Genomic DNA, 18,309 nt, shown 5'->3' on the forward strand with positions numbered 1-18,309 from the left:
TCTGTGTGCCTTTATGAAAGGGGGTACCTAGATGCAGATGAGCCCCATACCTGCAGACCCCCACAACCACCGGGTCACGGTGGCCTGGTATGGTGTGGGGGGCGCTTGCTCATCCCCCCTTCCCTATCCTGCTAGTCTGCTGCCCGGATTAAGGGTCTGCTATGGGATTTTAGGGGGTCCCCGTGTTTTTATTTCTGTTTTCATGGCGTGGGGTCCCCCTTAAAACCCCTACCATACTTAGTGATTGGTATGAATTGCCATAGAATTGCATGCTTTTTTTTTTTTACATCAGGGTCCCCCCTAACATTCCTACCAGACCTAAAGGGTCTGGTATGAATTGTTGGGGGAACTGCTCTCTGTTTTTTTTTTTGTTCCTGTGGACTGCCAAAGGTTAAAAAGAAACAAAGTAAACAGTTAATTTCACTTTTCTGTAATGATTTTTAAAAAAATATATTTTTCTTTTAAGGAGCTGCAGAAAAAAGTTCCAAGCATGGAGCAGAGGACAAAACACAACATATAATTATGGCAATGAAGGAAAGAATGAAAATCAGAGAAAGAAACTGTCCAGAAGTTTTTGAGCTTATTCAGGAGCTTTTCCAAATATCCAAAGAGGACTTTGTGCACCATACCAAGGCAGCCAAGCAGAGTGTTTTGGATGGAACATCAAAGTGGTCAGCTAAAATCAACATCACAGGTGAGACAGTAGTTCTCTTTAGATGTACATTTTGTTAAATAATAAAACAAATGTACACGATTATAACAAGATATAAAAAATCAGCGTTTAGATCAGACTTTCAAATATCCACCAACATTTTCTTCATAGCCAGCATTTTAAGACTATTGCCTTTTAAAAGTAAGCATTCCATGAGCTATTTACGAGTTCGACCAATGCTGCTCATTTTCTAGCATTTAAACAGCTTTTAGACACCTTTCAAACTAATGATGGTAACCTAATGCCAACAGTTTTTTGTATTTATAGTTATATGGCTGGGATGAGGAGCGCTTCCATTAATACATGTGATCATTTTGGAAAACTAATTTCATATGTATCAGATTGCTAGAAAATTGTAGTATTTGTAGCCAGGATAAGTCCACCCAAACTTGCTGAAGGCTGCTATCCAAATGTATAATTAATAAAAAGACAGATCTGAGCCAGGTCTCCGCTTTCCTTTTATTTTATTTGTTTAACAACGTAACGGTAGAGTACCTACAAGAACAATCGATTAGTAACCATATCAAGCTGGTATAATTGGGCTACAGATACCCATTGTAACTTATGTTCAGCCAAAGTTCAATGCCAGTGAATGCATCTGAGTTCCTAGCTTTTTTAGTTTAATCTTTTCACTATATTTACCTGATTACTATGTTGAAATATCCAACCTTCTATTTGGCTTTAGCTGGCTGTAAACATTTAAAGGCAGTCGGAAAAGCATGCAGGATCCAACCACTTTCAAGGGTACACATTATATGAGAACAGCATAAGCTGACCAGTTCACTTCAGTAAAAGATGGAAGGAATGAGTGATGGCACAGGAGAAGGTGCTGACACTTCTTAATAGACCAGATGACTGCCAGATAGCAGAAGTCTGGTTAGGAGAGGACATAGCTTAGAACAGGTACCCACCTTACTGTTTTAGCTCCAATCCCTGTCATTCATCTGCCAAGTGCCAGAACTTCAGTGGACAGTTGAATGAGATAGAGTGGTATCAGGAATGGTTGTAAGACTTAATTTCAATCTGGGTAGAAGCTGAGGCCCAAGTACAACCTGCTCCAAGGTCCTATAAGGTCACAATAATTGAATGCCAGAATGGGGACTTGCAGGCACCCCAAGTTACTTGCACCTTGGCACTGCTATAACTTTACAAACATTTTAATGGGGGTCATGTTCATTATGAGCAGTCAGTTAGCACCTAGAAAATATACCTTTTTATATGAGATGTATCTGCTAAACTGTGTTGGGAGCCCCTTCAGACAAGGGTTTGCACATTTTTATGAAAAATGCTTTCTTATCTTTATTACTGTACGTTCACAGGTTTGGATCTTATTACACAGAACACATTTTACAGACTACAATTCAAAGTATTTTGATTATTTTGCAGTGGTTTGTGCTCAGGGGTTACAAGCAAAAGACAAAACAGGCTCAAGCGACCCTTATGTGACAGTCCAAATTGGGAAAACCAAGAGACGAACTAAAACCATATTTGGAAACCTAAACCCATCGTGGAACGAAATCTTTCACTTGTGAGTATCTAATCTCATAATGAAGGCACTGTTTACAAGTTCTCTATCTGCTTACTAATAAGAGCATATGACAGCCTTTAAGAATCCATTACACTGTTAATCCAATACAATGTCATTGGGTAGTGAATTATATTGAACAGTCATTTATTAGTGTCTTAAATCTTTCGTTCAATCAATGCTATTTTACTGTACAACAGTAGTTGTGGTTAGCTGATAAAGAAATACTTGTTCTATGCACAGATTTAGTAGATGAAAGGTCACACTTATCTTTTCTTATCCTGGAAGGTTACATCAACCAAGAAAATGGTACATGTTTCATTATAGATAGGTAAATAGGTAATAGGTAATTAATTAGATCATTAAGTCATATTGGTTTAGCCTATGTTCTAATGTAGGTCCCCACATTGCCTATGCATTGGCCAAATTACTTACAGAGGTGACTCACAGGGTCCGGCTTTATCTTGTATTAGTTAGCAGAGATGCTTATACTTTCTGATAGTTTGCATTATGAGAATAAGCTGTAATAAAGTCAGAGGCTCACCCTAGTCACCAGAACATATGGTCATTTACAAAACTGTCTACGGAGAAGACACTGTCAGGCATTGTGCATTTTTGTTACCTGTCTGCAAAGCCAAATTATGTATTTATATTTTTTACTTAAAGTGACTCTGTTGCTAAAATAGAAAGTTTGATAAATGTGACTCCTCTCATCCTCGCTCTCTGCCCACACCACCAATTGCTGCTGTATTGCACAGCAAACATCCCTTGAAATGTTTTCTGAATATGACACATCTGAGAGGGCTAGATTTCTGTTCCCTCCACAATGCTATGTGGTTCCTCTATCTGGCACCTACATGATGTGTCATGTTGAAACTTAAGATTTGGTAGAAGGAACACCAGCATGTGGCAGGGGACCATGAATCTGATGTGTTGGATTCAGAAGATTTTTCTTTGCAGTAGGGCAACCATCGGGGACACAGGCATCAGGAGAGGTTTTTATCAAAGCTCCCCCCCCCCCCCAAAACTTCCCATAAAATGCATTTATTGCTCAAATTGTCCTGTGGGTAAGGCGTCAACAGAAACACATGTTTTTTATTTCTCACTCTTGCCGGCAACATACAAACATACAATTAACTCTTGCTGTATGTTGGAGGAGGTGGCAGTAAGTAGTCATTTTTAATTGCTGAATGGAGTTCAGCTTAAAATGGGAACAATTTTTAGACTTTACATTTTAGCAACGGGACTCATTAGTATTAAGCTAAAATGTTGTGCATCAAGCATTTATTCCAAACCATACATGCAGACATCTTACTCTCAAAACTCTCACTGATGCAGTACCAACTAAATTTGCATGTTTTTAATGGGTATCATCGATAAACAAGATAGTGTCTGAAAAAAATACAACCAATCCAGTTACCCTTCTTTAAAAAGCATTTTATGGGTTTTGCTGGTCCCTTACATTTTAAAACAAAAATGTTAATTTGTGGTACACACAAGTGAACTGAGTTTTTACCTTGGAGTCTCACCAGAGAGAGTCTCAGTATTTCTGCTGCATTCTACATAATATAAAAATCATGACAAATTTAGTGAGAGGAAGACCATATTGTATCTTGGATGCATATTTCTCAACAATGGAAGATTTAGGATAGCCCGACACATTTAGGTAGCTATAAACTTTAGAATTAACATCTTAAGATGTTGAAGATGCAGATATTAGGTAACAGGCAAGCTTTAGGTATGAGTACCACTAGTCTTTTTGTGATACAATTATAAGCATGGTTTTGATCGTGGTAGTTTAAAATATTTCAAGATTTAGATAATTTATTTGAATAGTTAACTCAGTAGATTAAAATTGCAGGCTTTCTAGACTTTGTGACTACACTATACCTAAAGAATTGAGCAAATATTAGGTATCAATTAACCTCATGTTTGCATATTGCTGATAGCTGACATGCTACAACAATCTACTATGAAACCAGTATACAAGCTAGTATAATGAAAAGCTATCAAGAAAGCGACCTTTTATTTGGTCCAAAAATACTCTTTTTGTGCATCTGATTACATGACCAGACTCATAAAAGACGGTAAGATTATAGATGGGCATATAAAAACCAAAGCTGTTAACATGATAAAAAAAAATTGGAAAACATGCATGATGAACCTGATACTGTAAGGTCAGACTGATAGATATACGCGATGAGAGCATCATCAGGACACATGCCTGGAAAGCATATGCTGACTAGTAGCTGTCATGGTGAAAGATCATTTGCTGGAAGCTAAACAAGCTAGAGAACAACATGGTGCAAGTTAGAGTTCCAGAAACTGAATATATATAAAAAAGTAATTAGCCCCATGATACAAATAGCAGCCCATGATCATAACGGGGTAAACATGATCATAACGGGGTAAACATATCAGTATGGTAATATGCTCCAAGAGCTAAGACCAGAATCTAGCAGTTCTCTGTTGGTGTGCTAGTAGTTGACTAATTATGCATGTTTTAAGTGGATGTATAAAGGTGGTAAGACCTGGTTGACAGAGGTGATAACAGAATGAATCATGATCATCCTGTCATAGCTGCTTTCATAATTGGTCATGCATGACTAATCATGCTGCCTGCAATTAAAAAGAAAAGTTCAATACAATTGAATCGTTTTTTTCTCTGCAGAATATACAGTAAATATAGTCCCATAATAACTTGACATGTAATTTTTTAGTTTCTCCAGAAGTACCTATACGGCATATCCATGGATTGCATTTTGCAGTAGCAAAATGTGTATTCTGTGAACTGGCACCATTCCGTGGCTGTAGTTAAAGAAAAAATACCTTGTATTATTTTCAGCTTGGTCACCTAACTCCCATAGCGTGTGTTGCTTTTTATCCCATGTTTCTGTGTGCTGTAGAAAAAAAAGTTAGACTTTGACAGTTCACTCCTCTTCATTCCTGACCACGCTCTACAAAGGAGATGCCTTCTTGATTGACAGCTCATATCTCATCCCTGCTTTTCCCATCCCAAACCAAGACTCCCCTTCCAGTTCTAGTCCTGTGTTGATTCCTGTGTAAGTGTGCCACCTGCCTCTGCATTCCTGTGACCTCAATGTGTTTGAAAAGTGCAGGGACAGTGAGATGAGATTGGTCAGTCAAGAGTGTATCTCCTTTGCAGAGCCTGGTTGGGAATGAAGAGGAGTGAGTTATCAAAGTCTGTACCTTTTTTCCTTCTACTGCACACAGAAGCATGGGATAAAAAAAAAAACAACAACATACAGTTTAGGAGTTAGGGGACTGATCTGTGAAAAATAATACAAGGTGAGATTTCTTCTTTAACCGTGGAAGACCTAAAACGAGCCTGTTAAAAGATCTATAAAGCCCTAAATACCCAGAATAGTTTGCACCGACTGGTACTTGCATCCCAGCATGTAGATCACCTAGAAACTCCAAAACCCCAGCTGCTCTTTAATGCACTGCTTATATTGTTGCTCTTTTGGCCCTGTCTGCTTTCTCTACTCATAGCTGTGATAGGTGGCCTCACTAAGCATTAGTAATCAGCAGAAGGGGAAGAGGGTAGGGCCAGAGCCATCAAACCTGGCAGGTTAATACAGTACAGAATGGCCTGAGTTTTGTTGTGCCTGGGCACTGTACAGGGAAATGAAGTGAGGGAAATGAAGTGAGAGTGCAGCATAGTAAACTGTATAGTAAACCCTCTCACATGTTATTAGAGATTACAGACAGAAAAATATTTAAATTGTGTAATTAGGCACTTGCATGAAGTTCATATTCAGCCATACAAACAACTTTTAGACCTGTTTTGTCATTTGCTTTCTAGTTAAGAATAACATACAAAAATAATGGTATTCACTGGACTCAAATGGAAAAGGTGGCAGTACTCTGAATCCTTCTTTGAAGTTACATAATAAAAATCAGTGCATTACTGGGAGTTAACAGGTCTTGCATCTCCAAAACAGGCAGAGGAAACCTTAACTGTAACAGCAAGAGGAAAAACAAAAAGGGCACAAATGACTTGGACAAACAGGGCTCAAATATTAAAGATACGAGCTAAACTCACAATGTTAGATATAGCCTTCAATAACCCTGGTGAACTGGATATAATCTAGTAACCACTGGCAAGGACTTAGGAGTCTCTGATTGAAGTTGATACCAGGTTACAGGGACTACACAGCTGAAATGTGCGGCCTGAAATCCCAAGTGGGTCCAGATCTTTTCCAAAACCCTAGGATGAGACACTATTCAGAATAAGGTGTGTAATAATCATCCGGGAAGATGTAAAAACCTCCCTTCCCATGGCAAGCACTCAGGACCAGTCTATGGATGTGAGCCACCCCAAGCACCCACTATGAGCTGGTAGAAGGCAGTGTCTTAAATGCTAAGATGATTGTATAAATGTCGCCAGCACACCAGTCCTTTTACGATAGCAAAAGCCTAATTTATTGAAGTTCCTTGTCATCAGACATGTGCACCAGCAAAAAAATTGTTTTGTTTTGATTCAGATTTTGCGTTATTTCGTTTTTTGGGATTCGGGTCCAAAAGTCAATTTGTTTCGGAATTTGGATTCTACTGAAATTCGTTAGCGGAAGCCTGTACAAAATTTTGTTTCAATTTGGTTTCATTTTCATTTTGTTCGTTACACCAAAGTGACATTCAAGAGAAAAAAACAAGTTTTTTTTTTCCTCAAATGTTCATTGCTGCAACGAAATTTCGTCCAACAAACGAAATTTCGTACGTACTACCGCTAACGAATTTCAGAATCGCAAATTCGGATTCGTTTGCATTCGTTATATCTGTAATTTGGAATTTGGATACATCCAAATTCGGAACAAAACGAATCGCACATGCCTACTTGTCATATGAACAAGCGGTTTCGGGACCACACAGGCACCCTTCATCAGGCTTTAGCATCGACATCAATGCTAAAGCCTGATGAAGGGACCCTGTGTGGTCCCGAAAGCGCTTGTTCGTATGACAAAGAACTTCAATAAATTAAGCTTTTGCTATCCTAAAAGGACTGGTGTGCTGGTGTCATTTCTACAATTTGCTGATATTTGCGGCTTAATCCGCAGTAACTGCGAGTACCTCCCACTACAAGGGACTTTTCGGTAAAGAGTGCAACAAGGCTAGTATTTATTGCTTAATTGCTAAGATGCCACCTCTTGAGTTGTGACAACTGCTTCCAGGTAGCATTCTGTAGCTTTAGTCTTACTAAAGGCTATATCTGGTACTGTAAGCGCATATTTTATCTTTGATATTTGAACCCTGTGTATCTAATAATGCATTATGTCCTTTGTGCCCTTTTTCGTTTTTTTCACTCTGAATCCTTGGTACATTAGACATAGGGCAAATATTGCATAAAATTAGTTGCATTTCAAAATCAGTGACTGCAGTTGCACCCTGACCTAGAAACACCTGGGGCATGCTGTGATCCTGTTATGTTACACTGTTTAGTACAGCTTGGATCTTTCCCTTTCTTTGTTATTATCAAAACAACATGACCTGAATGCCACAATTCCTTTCTAATCTGGGAGCTTTGTGAGGTTACATCATTGCTCTGTTCTCTATCTACTATAATGTTTAGTCTTGTGTTTACAGCTGATCAAATCTTGTGCTAGATCCCATGGACTTTCATTTACACTCGTTAGAATGGGAGAAATACAAGAAGTTTCAGGTGGTAGAATATGAATTGTACGCCATGGTAAAACAAGGTTTTTAATATGATTCATTGCATTTCATTGACTGAATGACAAAAAGGTTCTCAACAAAATATGACCATTAATATATAGGTTTTGTTACCAACAGTTAAAAGTAACCAAGGGTGTATGCATATTTAGCCAAGACCTTGGCTAATAAACAGACTTATCTTATCTTGTTACAAATTGAATATCTGGTAAAATACAGTAAACAATAACAGCCAATCAGGTTTAAAGGAGAACTATGGGGGTCAGTGTTTTTCCCCATAGTTCTCCTTCTGGTAACGGGAGGACACAAACTAGCGTCCTCCCGTTACCCTAAGCTCAGTATACCGTGAGCTACAGCTCACGGTATACTGAGACATTGCAGCCGGAGCGGATCCTGACCTGGACGTCGGGATCCGCCCAGCTGCGTGAGTGACAGCTGGCTCTGCCTATCCAGCTGTACCCGCCCCCTCCCCGTCCGTTCTGCCAGTCAGCGCTGGCAGATGGGAGCGGGGAGAGGGGAATCCAGCCCCTCCCCCTGTCACGGCAGAGAGCCGTGACAGGATCGAGAGGTGAGCGAACCCGGTATGTGTTCGCTCACCTCCCGATCTACTGAGCCGACCTGTGACAGTCTCATTGTCACAGGTCGGCTAGAACTATGAGGTGAGTGGAAATCACTCATCTTATAGTTCTCCTTTTAATATATTACTGATCTTCTTACAGTAAAAGGAACTATGGTTGGTTACTGTCTTCGTGCAAAGTCAATTTACTTTGTATTGCCTTATTAAACAAGTCTGAAAAATATAAGCCACAAACTGTACGAGCAGTGAAGATGTCTCGTGTATCTGTGCACAAAAATCAACAGCACAAATAAATTCCCCAGTGCAGTAAAAGCGTGTGTACTCTCTGCTACTTTTCAGGCTGCATCAGCAGCGAATGGGTAAAAAAAGCTTTCAGATGCATCTCAGGAGCTTATAAATCAGCTTTGGTTTAAGCTATCCATCTGCTGTCTTGTATTCCTGTCAGCTCTGAACACACCATTTCAGTGTATTATGATATATATTATTAAATGCAAATGCAGCTAGATTTATTTTGAAGTGGCACCGTGTCCATGTAATCTGTATTGTGCATTTAACAGATACAGTTTGATTTACTTTTACTTTATGTCACATATTACTGTTCTAATAAAGGTATTACAATGAAAGGCCACAAGGCAATGCAAGAAAACACAATTTAAAGGTTAACTCAGTAATTTTAGTTTATTAAATGTAAAGTATTTTTGGAACAATGCAAATGGTATACACTGTGTGTATCCATAGATCTGAAAGACTGCAATGGGGGGAATTTATCAAAACTGGACCAAGCAAAATTTGGAGTGGATTTGCACTGCAACCAACCAGCTTCTATCTCACATTTTCAAATCTTACCTGAGAAAACTGAAGAGAGATGCTGATTGGTTGCCATGTTCAACTGCTCCAGATTCTGTCTGCTCCAGGTTTGATAAATTCCTTCTAATACGTTTCTTATTAATATAAATGACTCTGGCAAAATGTAAAAAAGTGGTGGGAAAACAGTTGGATTCTGGGCACTAACTATGTGATCAATGACTCCTCTAAAAGGTCCTACCTTATATTGTTTATAATGTTGCTCGGAAAGTACAGCTAAAATATAGGTGTGTTTTTGCCAAAGGTTGTTAAACATCTCTATTGCACATTGCCAAATACTGCAGTACATTGCAGTCTGTTCTTTGTTCCCTGTTTACTAAACTTTGCTTTACAATCAGCTGCATGTCATTCATGATCCTATACAGTTAGAAAAGATAATGCCTTAGCAAATCACCGTCCATGGTCCTGAAGTGTTCAGAACTGCTCCTACAAAGTGACAGCACACATGCTATTTTAAAAAGAAAATCTATTATTCAAAAAGCAAACAAACTGTCCCTCACCCCTCTTCTTAAGAGATCCCTTCCTAAAATACCAGCCAAAAGGGGTGAAATCTTCATGGCTAGAGGACTGAGAACATACATACACAGATACATACTTTTAGCACCAGCCAGGTGCTTTGAACGGTCCTTTAATTGGTAATGTGCAGCTTGTAACCCTCTCCTTGTCACACAGGAAAGGGCTAGTGTCAGTGGGCTTTCCTTGACTTCAGAACATCTTCTCTCCCCATACTATTCTAAGGGAATTAAAAATCAGCTTGAAGCAGGTCAACTACAGGTCAAATGCACCTGCAATGAATGATCTCAGAAGAGTTTTAAACTACTGTCAAGCTGCATTTGACCATCATAGCCCATCGACACAGGCATTAAAAGATCCACTGCACCCCTGAGTGGGGCAAACGTGGCTAATAAATGAAAACAAATATGTATTTGAAGCTCAGCCAATGCTCCCCAAATTAAAAAGAAAGAGGTAAGGTAATTATCCTTTCTACCTCAGGTTTCCTTTCATTCAAAGTGTCTAAGGGTATGTTTGTCATCATTTGAGCAAATAACGTTATTGGTCTATTTGACAAAACCCTACCATGTTTATAATTGATAATTTTATAATTGATTTCAAAGCTTTAAAGAAAGCTAAAAACTTATAGCATTCCACAGACTACCAATGAGTACTTTTTCTAAACATGCAAGCTGTCTGCCTGTCACTCTAATGCGATGGCGTAGAGTATAACAATATGAATGTCAGCTAAATTAGACTCGCTCCTCCTTCCAGAATCTTTATAATATAAAATATGTAATATGAGGAGCATCTAGTGAAACATCTGTAATGGCTATGGCTTGTGGGTGTTTACTTTGCAAGGGATGTTCCCTTAGCTTAGTGGATGAAGTAAAGCTCTGCTGCCTTCCATCATCAAATCACGTGCAAACAAAATTACTTTTTTCCCTATATGTAAATTAATGTAATTTTTAAAAGTACAATTTCAACACATAAACTTTCCTTGCAAAGTAAAAATTCTCTTGCAAACTAAACAGCCTATTTGACTTTAGTAAATCAACCCCAGAGACTCTGGTGAGAGTCAACTTCAGGAATTCCTAATATTAAGGAAACTAGTTGATGATTCAGATGACAACTAACAAGACCTTTTATAGTGGCTGTAGAAGCTGACAGTCATGCAATATGAATATGCATGAATGTGATCCAGTTTTAATGCATCTGTATTTTCTTATGAACACTGTATAACGCATTGAGGGAAATTTATTAAAAGTGGAGCAGGCAGAATCTGGAGCAGCCATGATTGTAAGCAATCAGTTTCTAGCTTCAGCTTTGAAAATGTAATCTAGAAGCTGATTGGTTCCCATGCACAGCTGTTCCAGATTCTGCCTGCTCCACTTTCTATACATTTCTCTCATTGTGCTTTTACATTCTCTGTAATATTGTCAAAGTATTGGCCATTAAATCTGCTTTGAAAAATATTGAAAATATATTTTATTTTTGGTGGAACGGTGGAATACCAAAGAGAAGAGTTCCCCTGATCTGGTTCTAAACCCTGACATGTCAAATATAAATACACTGTTTGCAAAAGCAAATTCAATCTTGATCATAATTCATAGTTTTGTCTTAAAAAAATATAATTGTTGGGTTTTTTTCAATACTAGTGAATGCCACAACTCCACAGACAGAATAAAAGTGAGAGTTTGGGATGAAGATGATGATATAAAGTCCAGGATGAAGCAACACTTTAAGAAAGAATCAGATGATTTCCTTGGGCAAACAATTGTTGACGTGAGAACCCTCAGCGGGGAAATGGACGTCTGGTATAACTTAGGTAATGCTGAGCCTTTGAGAAAAAAAATGTCTTGGCATGGTGCCATATTGGGAAAAAAATAAAGTTGTATGTAGCTTGTAGTATGATACTGAATATTACAGCTATTTTAAACCACTTTTGTTGATGTTCACCCTTTATACACTTTCCAAAGCAATTTCCAGATATGCCAGTAATTTGTTTTTGATTTATGATAACAGAAAACAAAGCCTATATTATATTATGACACAAACAACACTTGCATTTGAAAGCATTGGTTTCAAACAATATTTTGTATTTTAAAAGTAAAATTATGTTCCTGGTATAAAGCAGGAAGAAGTTTTTTTTAATTGTATAGTCTTCAACACAACAATGCAAAAACGCGTAAAAATGTTCACACATGCTACACAATATTTTCAAAGGGAATTGGTTAAAAATAGCTGAGGGAAAAAGTCTCAATACTAAGCTCAGATTCAGAAAATAATTGCCTGGCCACCATGGTGGTGAACTTTTCTGCTTTAACACTTTTAATCACACCCAGAGAAAGTATGCAGGTAAGGATTTTTGTTTGGGACAGGCGCTCAGTAAACATTAGCATTAGTTGATCTACATCTGCTAATGGGCCATTGCAATTTAACTTGGGGTCATTGCTGTTCAACTTGTTTATTAATTGAAGTTGGAATTAGGAATTCAATTTCAGTGTTCGCTGACAATACCAAACTATGCAGGGAAATACATTTGGCACAGGGTGTAACAGAGTTACAGGGCAAGCTAGATAAAATCAGGGGTGGGCAGCTATATGACATGCGATTCAATAATGTAAAGTTATGCACTTTGGCATTAAAAATATTTATGCTGCATACTTCTTGAGAGAGGGCTTCTTTGGGTAATTCTATGATGGAAACGGATTTGGGGGTCCTTCTAGATCACAGACATACCAACAAACATGAAATGCCAATCTCCAGCCAACAGCCAGCACAATACACTCTTGAATCAAAAAGGGCATACTGTTTATCTAAGAGATGAACCCATAATTCCATAATTTTATAAAATTATCCATCCAATAATCTTATAAGACTGGTTCAGCTTTATCTTGAACATGCAGTTCAGTTTTGGTCACCAATCCATTGGTAGGAGAATGTACTTGAACTATAAAGAGTTCTGAGATGGACAACAAAATGAATAGGGGTTGCAGGACCTTAGTTATGAACATTTATAAAGATTACATTTATTCCCTCTAGAGAAGAGATGTTTAAGGAGGGATATAATCACAACATATGAATATATTACTTTGATTATGTATAATTTAATATCCTGTTTACTCTAAGGTCCCTAAAGAAGACACATGGCCACAATTTAAGTTTGGATGAAAGGCTGCACTATCCAGAGAATTCCAATACTTCAGACTTTATTGAAATTCACAGCAAATCCAGTGTAACGGTGAATTAAATGTGTAAAGCAGCAAATACCAGCACTGCACACTCCCCAACCAGCTACAACCTCTCACATGTTTCACCCATAGGCTTATTCATAGAAGTAACAAATACAGACCAGTATCTCTCACTTGTTCAAAGCAAGGAATGCTCACTGATGGATTGGTTAACTCTAAACTGGCCATTGTATAAGTGAAAATAGTTTTATACTGTTAGAGCAGTGAAAATGTTAAACTCCCTCCCCAGGAACTGGTATTAGCGGAGAGTGTTGATAAATTCAAAAAACTGTCAGTTATCATCTTCAGTCAATATAATATACAGAGCTATGGGAATTCCAATTTCAATAGGACGCTAATCCACAGATTTATCCAATTGCCAGTATGGTGCCAGGATGGAATTTTAAAGGAAATGGGCCTATGCTTGTAGGGGCTGATTTTGCCTTCCACACAAAGGTTGAACTTGATGTACTGGTGTCTTTTTTAACCTTATAAATAAGTAACTATATAACACATAAAATTCAGTCAGCTGGCATTTTCAGTAGCAGGTTAGCAACGGCAGCTGCAATATTACCTTCATAACACATTTACTATAAATATTGGTAAAATGGGGTTTAAAATAGCTGTATAATTTTAAAAATGCTTCTATCAGCAATAAAGTGCTACGAGAGATGCTGCATATGTCATATACTGCAGCAGCTTTCATTTCCACCTCTATAACCAAATGTTAAACTTGCCAGCTCCTTCTCATAGGCAAATAGGTCACGGGCTCTGGCATGTTTCACCAAAAGGCTTAATCATAGAGCTCTAATAGCTCTAGAGCGAATGTGAGCAATGGCCTTTTCCCAAACCTTTCTGTTAGGTCCCGAGTCCAGTTACTTTGTGATGCACAAACCTCATCAAGTAAAATACAATTTCCTTTACCTCTCCTGAGTGAGGCAAATTCTCCTTCATTTGCGCCTTACAGACTCTCTCTCCCAGATACTGCAGCTCACAGGGGCAGAATTTCGGCAACAGAGGCAGTGCTGTCAATCCTGAAAGCAGTAGGCAGGACTAGGTGTGGGCAGGTGCTGAATGATATGAAAGCCACATCCCCTGCAACAACTTCTCATCTCACTCTAATGCAAGCAGGCATGAGGGTGACAACACTGATCTGAATTTAGGAAGAGTGCAACAGTGTTGTCACCCCTTTACAAGAAGCTACTGTAAATGAGGCAGATTTCGCTGACAGGATCAACAAGTATTTGTGAAACTTTGTAGGGGGATTAATTGTAAACTGTAAGTGCAGATGTACCAGCAATTAAATACTGCAGCACAGGTATGTTTAATAGAATTCCATAGTTCTATTTTGAGGACAGTGGTCCAGGATAATTCAATGTAGAAAACCCATAAAAAAAACATTGACCTAGTAGTATTTTTAACTGTTGCATATTGATGCAATGATGCATTTTGGACTCCCATGACCAAAACACAGCTAGACTTTGATGTATCCTTGTAAGGTAGAAACTACCTATCCCTAAATGATACAAGCATCTTTTCATTACATAGCATTCTTTAGACTACAAAATATGATTGCTCAATTCTGCTATTGAAACATATAAATGTAGATTGTGAAGTTTGGTGATTACTGGCAGTTACGTTCAATGGATCAGTAATCTTTCGGTCCATTTAATATGTGGTGTGTGTAATCCATGTACCAAAGCATTTTCCCCTGCATATCACTGTGTGTAAGGTCTTTTGAGGTAGGACAGGTCTTATTTTATTATAGTTTCATGCTGGATTATACAGTATGTGAAAAGTTCTGGCAATTCCTTTGCAAAACTAAGGATATTAAAAATATCCTGTACAGTGTTAGTGTTTTGTTATATTTCTGCAGTTGGGTGGTGTTTTGCCCATGTAGTGATCTGTAAAAAGAAACCACTCTAGTCTTATACATTTCCCCAGACAGTAACTGACCTGGTGGTACAGCTAGATAAAGAGACAGACAAACAATCATTATTTTGCTCAGTACTGCTGCTGCCAAGGTTATTGCTTCTTTAAAATTTATGTCTGAAGCAAAATCAAAAATAATAATATTTCCACATATTTTTATATTTCCTTGCTGATCCAAGGTAGGTCTAAAGGCACTCACACATCATGTACTGGAGACAAGTCAAATCATCAGCATTTTATTGCCAATGTTTTGATGGCACTCAGTCTGTCTTTATCAAGACCTATATTTTAGTTGCTGGGTTACTGACAACAGCATTTCTTGTGATGTTTAGAAGCTGGTAGCTTATGGGTATATATGGTTGAATAGATACATGAATGACTTTGTTATTATAAAAGCCAAATATCCTGCAAAAATGCACACATCTCATTTACCATTTTCTTCATTTTTTTTTAGACATTTGCTGTTTTGTAAAATTGTTAAACATTTTGCTGCCTGCAAACATGGGGAGGCATGCATCTGCTCACCTTCAGTTTACTCTGGTCTTCCAGAAGATTTAGCATTTGGCACATTGAATTAACTTACATTTTTTAACAGAGACAAGAAATAGTCTAGCAACCATTCCAGGTATGGCCATGAAATATTCATTTAATGGAATTAAGTTTGAGAGCGAAAAAAATGATATGTAGGTCATGGAAGCTGCAGAAGATATACAGATAAATTATGTAACAGAAAGGGTTTGGTAAGGATATGTGTTTGCTGTGCAATTTATCATATTATCTGAGTGGATGTGTTATTTGAAGCTATAACATAATAACACAACTTTAAAAACTGTCATTACTGTCATCCCGCTGTTAAAGACGGACCTCTAATAAATGTATCAGTTGGAACATCGAATGGGATTATATAGCAAATCAGCCCTGTTTGGTAAACGTTTAACAGCAGTACAATTCAATGGTGCAGTACAATAGTATATACAGCAATGCCAAATTCAGATCTGTCAAAGAGGAAATTGATTGGGTACCATTAGTTACCGCAATTGAGTGTGTACCTGTGTGTACCTTAACCACTTCAAGACCAGGTGTTTAGACCCCCTTCCTGGCCAGGCCATTTTTCAGTGTTCAGCGCTGCAGTACTTTGACTGACGTTTATTCCGTCATGCAACGCTGTACTGAAATTAATTTTATACCATTTTTTAGGGACAGATAGAGCTTTCTTTTGGTGGTATTTAATCACCACTGAACGGACTCCTCCCCCCTTCGTTAGCCGACAGCCACTTGTGGAAGGGGGAGGAGTCCGGTGACGTCGATGTCCGTGACGTCACCGGATCACCGACGGAAGACCAGGAAGCCCGCGGAGAGGTGAGTACGGAGCCAAAGAACTTTGATCGATCAAAAAAATTAACGATTAATCGAGGGATTAATCGTTAATTTCTGCAGCCCTAATATATATATATATAATCATTTTCTTCACCATATAATGTAGGTCCTTGTATCGTATGTTATTGTTAGCTGTAGAGAGACTACATTATACAACAATGCAGAAAGGCACTGGCTATGGAGGACTACAAATACCAGCAATACATTATACAGCAGTGCAGAATACCACCAACTATAGAGGACTATAAATCCCAGCAATACATTGTACAGCAATGCAGAATACCACCGGTTATAGAGAACTACAAATCTCAGCAATGTAGTAAGGCACCAGCTATAGAGAACTACAAATCTCAGCAATACATTATACAGCAATGCAGAATACCATTATCTATAGAGGGCTACAAATCTCAGCAATACATTATACAGCAATGCAGAATACCACCGGTTATAGATGACTACAAATCCCAATAATACATTATACAGCAATGCAGAATAACATAGAGCTACAAACTCAGGGTCTCACCAGGGCTGCCTGCGGGTTTAAGCAGGGCTGTACGGGCGGGTGCGGATCTCACCATGGCTGCGTGCGGGAGGTGGACTAGCATTGTAAAAGACAGCTGCTGCAGGTTGCCCTAAGGTCACCAGCAAACACAGGTATCGGCACTTCGTATCGAGGTATTTTGGAGTACAAGTAATCATGACAATGCCCAGTATTGCCATTGATACTGGTATCAGTGCATCCCTATTACCTATATACAATACTATTATTAAATATTGTCATGTTCTTATATAATTTATAAGTCTAAATATTTTATATAATTTATCCCATAAAAAAAAATCAAAAATATATCTAAAATACTAGAAAATGGAGTTCCAGCTGCTTTTCCCACCCAGAGCACTATAGTAGTCCATGGTGCCCTATGGTGCCCCGAGCAATTCCAGTCCTGATAATGAGGGACTCCTTCAAAACGTATTTAGCTGTAAACCTATCTTAGGAAGGATAACTTATCAACTGGAGAACAGCAGGGGGCATGTTTATTATTTATCCTTAAACCACTAGGGCAGGGATGGGGAACTTCCGGCCCTACAAATCCCATGATGCATCTGCCTCTGGGAGTCATGCCTATGGCTGCGAGAGTCTCGCAATGTCTCATGGGATTTGTAATTTGACCACAGCTGAGGGGGTTCGGAGGTTCCCCACCACTGCACTAGGGGCGGCAGAGAAGAAGCAAGAGGGGTACACACAGCCCTTAAAACTTGTTCAATATGTGTTTTAAATTGATATAACAGCAATTATATATGGGAACGATGACACCATATAGTGTTTATCTAAATATGTATGTAAAGCGCCATACCTATGATGATTTATAGCCATCATTCACCCTTATACGTTCCCTCAAACAGACAACAACATCAAAATAACCGCACAAAGGGTTAACCAACGCAGTAGCCTTTACAAGTGACAGTTGGTTGAAGCATCTGAAGGCAGCAGTTTACCCAGCAGTACGGGGGAGGGGCACTGCAATAGGTAACATTTGTTCAAAGTCATTACGATATAACTTCCATGTTTACAATCTTGCTCTTCCATTGATTTTTGGTGTCAGATAAAGTGATTTGTAGATTAACCAGTAGATGGAGCAGACACTCAATTTCCAATCACACTGCTTGATTATTTATAGAGTGTCTAAACCACGTGTAGGCAACCTCAGTGATACTAGAAAATCCTATCTTCCCTTTGCCTCCTAGAGTCACGTCTGCAGCTATCAGAGTCTTGAATTGCCAATACCTCCGTTTATTGATGTCCCATTAAAGGAGCCACATAGGAAATATAGATATAGATCTATATATATTGTGGCAGTGCATGGCAATGCCGCGACGTAGCATGGCAACATTGGCACCCAGGACT

At 38.5% G+C, this 18,309-nt stretch overlaps 1 protein-coding gene across 1 annotated transcript in view; it reads left to right on the forward strand.

Annotated features, from left to right (window-relative positions):
* The window catches only part of UNC13C (unc-13 homolog C), a 173,902-nt gene extending 160,901 nt beyond the window's left edge, over positions 1 to 13,001 (forward strand). The window contains exons 8-11 of the mRNA XM_018575981.1: positions 467 to 694; positions 2,099 to 2,240; positions 11,520 to 11,689; positions 12,994 to 13,001. Coding sequence (XP_018431483.1) covers positions 467 to 694; positions 2,099 to 2,240; positions 11,520 to 11,689; positions 12,994 to 13,001 — 548 coding nt within the window. The remainder of the gene's footprint in view (positions 1 to 466; positions 695 to 2,098; positions 2,241 to 11,519; positions 11,690 to 12,993) is intronic.
* Positions 13,002 to 18,309: the final 5,308 nt, after the last annotated feature.

The sequence above is a fragment of the Nanorana parkeri genome, unplaced genomic scaffold (genome assembly GCF_000935625.1).
Source record: "Nanorana parkeri isolate BGI_ZX_2015 unplaced genomic scaffold, ASM93562v1 scaffold55, whole genome shotgun sequence".
Classification (NCBI taxonomy): Eukaryota; Metazoa; Chordata; class Amphibia; order Anura; family Dicroglossidae; genus Nanorana; species Nanorana parkeri.